Source organism: Asparagus officinalis, chromosome 4, assembly GCF_001876935.1.
Source record: "Asparagus officinalis chromosome 4, Aspof.V1, whole genome shotgun sequence".
Classification (NCBI taxonomy): domain Eukaryota; kingdom Viridiplantae; phylum Streptophyta; class Magnoliopsida; order Asparagales; family Asparagaceae; genus Asparagus; species Asparagus officinalis.
Genome location: NC_033797.1, coordinates 17,282,935 through 17,291,631, shown reverse-complemented (window position 1 = coordinate 17,291,631; position 8,697 = coordinate 17,282,935). Strand labels below are relative to the sequence as shown.

The following is an 8,697-nucleotide window of genomic DNA, read 5'->3' as shown; positions in this document are numbered from 1 at the left end:
CAGTGAGTCGTGTGCTGGCCCATAGGTTTTTCGTCTAACATTTTTTCCTTTTTTTCTTTTTTAATTATATTAAACTTGTATTTACTATTATAAAATTATTTCTAATTTAAATTTTAGTAATTTAAACTTGTATTACATTTTTTAAACTTGTATTAAACTTTTTAATCCTTCCAAGGAACATCGAGCTTAAAGATCGCTGCTTTGTTTTTCAATGGGCTAAAAGGTCCACAAGCTAAAGACTTATAGCCTTTTGGCTTTGTTGGCAGCTAGCTGCAGACTTAAAAGGCTAAAGGAACAGCTAGCCTAACCAAAAAATATATCATGTGCCGGGCGTGAGCAGGGCCTACTTCTCTGATCCGGGATTTAGGGTTGGACTAGGCTCAACCCGGCCCGTGACCCGAGTATATCATGGGCCAGGTCGGTCCCGGTCAAGTACAGGTCGGTCCCGGTCAAGTACAGGTCGGGCTGGGTCATGACCCATGACGGACTAGGTCAGATCAGCCCACGGGTCGACCTGACCCATGCCCAACCCTACCCAATATAGTAGTAAAGTTCATAATTTTCCAAATCAAAAGTCAAATCAAGACTAATATTGAAGAAAAATTAAATAGTAAATGAGAATGAGTTAGGGTCCTCAATTAGGCTACTACAGTGGCCAAATGAGTTTTTTCCGTTTTGGGATATGGATTGCATGGGTAAAGACCCATATGAAATGTTAAAGAACATAACTATATGAGTCCATGCCTTGCACGCGCCCTGTGTGAAGCACCCTTGCGCATGACGTTTGCATGGCGCAAAAAGGCTCTGCCACCTCAAATGTGGGGTGCTTCGGCACCGTCCCACATCACAGGGCACATGAGGCGTAATGAGGCACACGCCTTTGATAACAGCTGCATGCGTTATAATCTTTCATATTTTAGTACCTCGAAATATAACCCAATTCCTTTAATTGGGTAGTTTGAACTTTGTATAATGAGGTTACATGGTCTTTAGCCCTTTCAGGAAATGGGTTTTACCTATTTGTGGAGATTTGGAGTTTAATTTTGATGCCCTGGTTGTAATTGAGACAATTAGCTTTTCATTTGAAAACTTAAGGGCAGAAACAGAGCTGCATACACTGTGATCTTCTGTATGTTATGACCTCTAATGATTTTTTGTAGGGTTTTATTTAATCTGTTGGATTTGGTGACGTTTAAGAAGCGATTAATTTTTTTTGGGGGTTGTTGGGGGTGGGGGTGGGGGGGTTAAGGTTCCCCTTGTTGCATTTTTCTGTCTCTAGGGTCTTGAAAGATTCCCTCTAGTTTTGTTATGATTCTGCTATCTTTTTAATAGATCAATTTGAGTGTGTCCTACTTGAGTAAATTCCTCTAAAATTAGGAACAATGTATCCCTATCACTCGCAAGTGCTATTAACATGAATCTTTTAGGGAAATTAGAACGTTGAGATGGGTGTTTTTTTAAGCAAGTAGAGTCTAGGAGTGAAAGCAGAAGAGTTTTGTGAATTCTGTCAGATACTATAAAACTATGGCAACCAAACTATTCTGTTGTGCTGCCATAAGCTCAAACATGCAATCCGCATTGTCACAAGAAAGTCCTCCCTATGTAACTTTGACATATGCAGTAATACAGAGTGAGTGTTTTAAGATAGTAAAATATTATTGAATATTTTCTCACTGAAGGGAGGCTATGTATTTTTGGAGGGAAACAAGAATGTTAAGGTGGATTTCAAGTAAAGCTACAAGGATAAGTTGGGGGATAATAATGTTGACCTAGATCGATCCATGCTTGTTCTCATAGATAAGGTCCCATAACGAGCCTTTACGAGTTCTGATATGTTTTTAACGACACATGTGGACAAGAGAATTTTTCAACAATGATCCATGCTGAAACATTATCATTGTATAAGGTGAGCCTATTGCAAATGTGTAAACAGAATTCTGCAAATGTAGGTAGAGCATCTTCTTGGGAAGTTGACCAAGTATATTAGAACTTAGCTCAAAATGAAACTACTCTTTGCTTCTTTTTAAATTTCTTTGACCGCCCTTGGCATTGACATACGTAAATGAGAGAGCATTCATCCTATCATACTCTTAGTTCTAATAAGTATATTGTATTTTTTCTTGACATAATTGTTTTCTTCTGGAGAAAGATCTTCATCTCAAACTTGCATCTATGCACTCCATATCACAACAAGTATCAAAAGATCAAAGCATGTGACATATCCAGGAAAAATTATATTGCAATTCATCTTCAGAACTGATATCCAGACTCTTTTTTGGGGTTATCATGTGTCATGTTTTAGACTGTTTTACTCTTGGAATTAAAAAGCTTCCTCCCACCAGTCGTTATAGATTTAACATCTTAACTCCACAGTCATCTGCTTTCTTCTCTTAAGTTCTTAACAACGATTTTTTTGTCTGTCACAAATTCCCTTTTGGCCCTGGTCCGTGCAAATACCTGGTACTAATGGGATTTGAACCCAGGTCACTTGCATGACTTTGTTTCGTTTCTAGACTGCAGTGAAAGGTGTGTTTAATGAGTTCTGTTTTCGTTGTAGTTCTAGACTCTCTTAAAGTTATTACTCCGAAACCATGTGAATATATTATCTAATATACAATTACTGTATGAATCTGTCTTTGACTTATTTATTTACATTCATCATTCTTGTCAGTTTGTTATTTCTTTTTTATCCACACACAATTTTGGGGTTTTGTCAGGGAGGGTGAGGGTTAACCTTGCTATTTACCACTTGATTTTCGCATATAATTTCAGCATGTCAAATGTTCAAGCTTTGTTCTCTTAGTCATGTGCTCCTTTTTGTTCTGAAATCTTATTTATTCAAACTTTTGGAATATCGGGAATCCTCACAAAACTATCAGTTGTTTTGCTGGCGGGATTGCTTGCATTTGTCAAATCAGGCAATTCAGCCTCCACCCTCTAAAATCTGTGGATCTTCAGATGGGCCTCCTCTCACAACTTCAAGAATTAAGCTCAGAAACGGAAGAAATCTTTCTTATATAGAGACTGGAGTCCCAAGGGAGAAGGCCATGTATAAGATCGTCTTTCTCCATGGATGTGATTCGTGCAAGAATGATGTTTTCCCCATCTCTTAGGCACATATCATCATTCTTGCAGTGATTTTATTTGGGTAAATTTCACGAAACCCCCAATATTTTGTTTTTTCCCACTAAACACCAAAAACTTTTCCCACATAACCCCCAAAATGTCTAAAATCCCTGCAGGCAAAAAATCCTTTGTCATTCTTTGATTAATTTAATTAAAAAATGATTGGGGTATGGATTAGGGGGAGGAGGAGAGAGGAGGGTTTATTTACAAATATGCCCACTGTGAGGGTTTGTTTTGAAAAAAAAATTAATCAATAAAAATGACTTTTATGGCCTGAGGGGCATTTTAGTCACTATGGGGGTTATGCGGGGGAAAACAAAGTATTGGGAGGTTTTGCAGGAAACACCCCAAGATATTGTGGGGGTTTCTATGAAATTTACCTACTTTATTAGTTAGTTTCTTTGGCTTTCTTTGATTTTTCATCACATTTGTTGATGATAAAGGTTTTCAGGAACTGGTGGATGAATTAGGGATTTACATGTTGTCTTATGACACACCTGGGTATGGCGAGAGTGATCCAAACCCAAGTACGTCTGTCAAAAGCACTGCACAGGATGTTGAAGAGCTCGCTGACCAATTAGAGCTAGGTGAGAAGTTCTTTGTTACTGGATTTCCTATGGGAGGAGGATTTGCTTGGGGCTGCCTGAAATATATCCCTCACAGGTGTGACTTTGATAACAAACTTAGCCTGCTATGAACTACGAAGCATCTGAAAAAATCAATGAATTTGATAGTAACTGTACATGACCTCTCAGAAGAGCAAAAACTAGAAAGGAAAAAAACAAAAATGAGGAAGAAGAAATGCGCCTTGTAGAACTTCAGAAATTGCTAGAGTTTAAATGTCAAAAGTCAAAACTAATGTAAACATAGAGAACATAGTGAGAACAAAATGCATGATAAGATACATAAAGGCAATTCTTTGCTTAAATATTTTGGACATAATTTACGGGACTCAAAATATACACACAACGCAGATTTGTTTTGAACTGTAATATAATTTTTTAACATTTCCTAATTATCCATTGAACTAATTTACATAAAAGAATAAAAGAATCAAAATAACGTATAGTATTGCATCCATGGACAGGCAAACATCTTCTAGAGAACACATTTACGCACATATGCTTTAACTTTTTGTTTGTTCCTACATACCAATATATAGTGCTCTATCCATATTGTGGTTTTCCTCAGGACAATTTTATAAGCAGCATATAACTAGGGACCAGGTTAATCACTAAGAAATATTCAAAAATCACTATGTTATTGAAGATATAGGGACTGCATTTATCAATATTACTTCTGATCCGTTGTGTACTTTTCACCACCATTTCTTCTAAGGGTGAACGTTTGACCAATTGCAGGCTTGCAGGTGTAGCAATGGTAGCTCCAGCTTCCTACTACTGGTGGCATAATTTCCCATCCAATGTATCTACTGATGCTCTTAATCAGCAGTTTGCTAGAGGGTGGAACACCCAAAAGTGGTTTCCCTCTTCAAGTGTTCTCGCTCACTCTCTTGATATCGCATCTGGCCCTGACAAAGAGATTTTACCCAAGAGACCTGCAAGAGATCGCTTTGAAGTATGTGCTTTTTTGCCCTCATATTAATCTTTTAATTTCGGGGAATAGATCAAACATCTCAAAACATCCATGACCACTTTTTGACATTCTTAAAGTCCCTCCAACCACATCAAAACTCTGAAGTTGTGGTGAGGGTTGAGAGTTATAGTTTTATATTCTAACATGCCCCTGTATGTTGAATATCCTTTTATAGGCTGAAACATGGACTCACGCGGTGATATCAATTTTTTTAATCCGCATTAAATTTGTGGCCAGTGGGATTTAAACTTGGGTTGCTATGGTGTCATCTTAAAAGTCGCTCTAACCATTACACTAAAACTCTAAAGTTATGGTGAGGGTTGAGCGTTATAGTTTTATATTCTAACAACAATAACACAATGTGGGTGTGACTACATGAATCCTACTATTCGTTTAGTTCTGTTGAGGCTATCTACTCCACTAAGTTAATCATTGGCATATCCTTGTTAACTACTTCCAACCGGGTTCTTTTAGGTCTACATTTAGTATTGCTTTCGTTGTTAATTATAATCTTTTTACCTCTAGTTGGTGCATTTAAATTCTTGACCACTTACCGGCAAATGAAAAATATTCATGGAACAGAAAATGATTTAACAAAAATTTAACCAAATGAAATTCAAAGAACTGAAGGTGTTCTTAGCTGGAGATTGTTCTCCAATCATTTTGTTATGAAGTTAGTGTGTTTGGCAATGTATCAAAAATTGGGTAAGGATCAATCCTAGCTCAGTTTTATCTTGAACGGGTTTTAACTTGGACCAAGGGAGGGTGGTCCAAGCTAAAACCAGTTTAGTGGGCATTTTTGACCTATTAAAATTGGACCAACTTTGGTCTAGTTTTTTGCCAAATAAAAAAGCATCCAAAACTAGGCTAAGTTCAGTCCTGACATAGTTTTAGAGATTTGTCATACACATAAGCTTGCTCTATATTGCTTTTTCTTTTTTCCTTATCTTAGGGTCAGCTGGTTGCTAGTAAGTGCCGCTATAATTTCTGTTAATGTCAAGTTTTTGCAGTAGTAACATCATTAATTGTAATGGTTACATGAGATCAAGGAAGTAGTGGCTTTAAGACCAGCAATATTTGATGTATTAGAATATATAAAAATTAAGAAACATGTCCAAGAATTGATTTAGCAGAAATGGAAAATTTGAGATGATTGTGTGGGAGGTAGGGTGAGAAGACTAGCGTATCCATAAGAAGTTATAGGTTGGTCCAATTGATGATAAAATTAGGGCGAACCAGTTGACAATATGCAATGTAGGCCAATAAGTACATCAGTCTCTAGTTAGGATATTAAGTGTATAAATTAAACTTTACATATATTAGAACATTCTTATAACTAGAAGTACTGTCCTAAATGTCTTTGCAAAGGCAAAATTTCAAAACTTCGATCAAACTTGGCACTTTTGCAAAAAACTGCCATACACTCTTTTATTAGAGGAAATTACCATGAACTTTTTTACTAAATGACCATGTATTACATCTTATTGTCACGTGCTTAGCAGATAATTTTTTTGGACATTTTTCTTTTGTATTTTTTACTAAACTACCATGTTGTTTATACCTTTAATCCAAGGCGTTAACACATTAATAATCCCGATATTTTATTATATGTTTGTGTAGTTTTGAAAGTTCACTTCTGTTAAAAAAAATTTAATGAAAGTTTTGTGCAAAAATCTCAAAGTCCATGGCGTTATTTTAAATCTACCCTAAAAGAAGTTTGCAGTTAAAAAGAAATTTGTCATTTCTTCTACATAGAAAATTACCCACTTGAATTATATATTTTTTGTTATTCACCAGATTCGAAGTTAAAAACAAAAAAATATTATATCTGTCTGATGCCAACAGGCACAGGTGAGGCAGCAAGGACGGTATGAATAAGTGCACCAAGACTTGAGCGTTGGCTTTGGGCACTGGGAGTTTGTTGGGCGCAGAGTCACGCCCTCACGCCGCGGAAGCGATATCACCTGAGAGATAATCTTGGCTTTTGTTATCACAAAAGCACAAGTCAACATTTATATTCTTGTTTCTCAAAGAAAATTAGAATAGATAGTGAAATTCTTATTTTTCAAAGGAAACAAGAATCGAAAGTGATATATTTCATCGAAGTAAAATATACACTCTTCCTCTCATCAGTTCTAGGACTGAAATGTCGAGGGAACTGTTTTCAGCGAAAGTCGTTTCCATTGCAGATTCCATTAAACTTCGATTGCTTACAGAATGTTACAATGAAAAATAAACAAAATTACAACTTTCGAGAAAATAACACAGAAGTCGTTTATCAACTACTGTTTTTGTGGGACTTTGCCTGTGCCGTGAGTGCTTTGGCTCGTTGACCACCGATTCAAAGATCGTGAGGGTGCTTAGAGATCTCTCCTTCGTTTATCGAAGTAAAGATTTGAAAACGGATATCTTATCGATGTAAGATGTCCGTTCTTCCAAAGATCAAGTCTGAGCTTAGATCTCTAGGAATCACCGAATGATGCTTGTCAAAGGGTGAAAGTTCTCTCTCTTCTTCAAAATCACTGAAAGCTCAAACCTCTTCTGCTCCAAAATGCTCTCTCTCTTATCTCGTGTGTAGGGAGATATTTATAGGGGTAGGAGTGCACAACAGTTGAAACGGGGGCGAAATAACCGCCTTAGCCGCGACACCATGAGTTGCCGCGCCACCTTGTGTTGCCTGATGACGAATAAATTGTTCTCGCATGTTGTTTTGAATGGTATTTGGATGTCTGCAAGTATTTTTTGACGCCTACAGATACCCCCTCCAAAGTATCTCAGACTCATCATTTCTTTTAGAGAGGAGTCTGGGACACTTTGGATATGATAGGCTTTCCCTGCAATTTCTCCAGTTCTTTGTTGAGGAAATTGCGTAGAATGGTCTGTGAATGGCTTCAATCCTTGACTTCTTTATCTCTTAGTCTACTCAATGCTTTGTAGAATAGCTAAGATTCCTCCGGTGCTGCGTTTATCGCGTGCCCGTCGTCGAAGTCTTGAATCAGAACTGTTGTTGAAAAATGGAGAAATAGTTTATACTCATATGCTCTATTGGAGTGTTCGGGAAACAGTTTAACCTCATATACCCGTTGGGAGGTTCAAGGAGATGCAGTTTATACTCATATACTCATCGGAGTGTTCGGGTATGTGTTCCAAATACAGCAGGAGATGTCTATGTTCAAACGTCGAAGAATTATCGTGCATGCACAGTGTTTCTGCAAGACAGAATGAACCATGGTGTGTTAGCTGCCGCGACAGTTTATACTGTCGCGCTTGAGCGCGGCAACATAGACTGTCGCGCTAGAGCGCGATAGTGTCGAGTGCCGCGCAGCGCTTCGGCCAGTCAGATTATAAATCTGATGTTGGGCTTCTTCGGGTCACTTTTCCCCGCCTCTCTGAGTTCGAAACCTCTTCAAAACCCTATAAAGGGATTTTCCTGGCTTTCCCCCTCTTCATCTCTTAGCATTTGGGCGATTCCTCTTTGAACAAGATCTAGGGTTTTTTTTTCCTTGATCTCAAGTTTTCCCTCTAATCAAACTTGATTCTATTCTCCCCTGGTAAGAACCGTACCCCTATGTCATGTTTTAGGGTTTGATTTCGCTCTTTTGTTTGGGATCTCACAAAAAAAAACCTGATTTTTGATTCTTTAGGTCGATTTCACTATGTCTCCAAAGAAGACTCGCGCTTCGAAGGGGAAATCGGCGACATCAGCACTTGAGGAGGTCGAGGCTGCCATTCCTTCTCTTGGGGGTAAGTTTCTTCAACTTCCCTTTATATGAAATTACTGATTCTGCGCATATAGCCTCGTTTGTCTCCATTGAGAGGCATTCGGGAAGAGTTGACATCCCCCCTCGAGGGGACTGATGCTTCAAAATACATATCTTGTTCAATCAAGATATGTACTCATGCCAAAATTCGATTTTTTATCGAACTAGAGGCTTTTCAACATCGACGACTGTAGTTCAGTTACCGCGGCAGCTC

General features: G+C 37.9%; 1 protein-coding gene across 1 annotated transcript in view; it reads left to right on the top strand.

The window, feature by feature from the left end:
• LOC109838272 overlaps nucleotides 1-6,685 on the top strand; it is a 7,632-nt gene extending 947 nt beyond the window's left edge. The window contains exons 3-5 of the mRNA XM_020406729.1: nucleotides 3,578-3,789; nucleotides 4,488-4,704; nucleotides 6,568-6,685. Coding sequence (XP_020262318.1) covers nucleotides 3,578-3,789; nucleotides 4,488-4,704; nucleotides 6,568-6,600 — 462 coding nt within the window. The 3' untranslated portion in view covers nucleotides 6,601-6,685. The remainder of the gene's footprint in view (nucleotides 1-3,577; nucleotides 3,790-4,487; nucleotides 4,705-6,567) is intronic.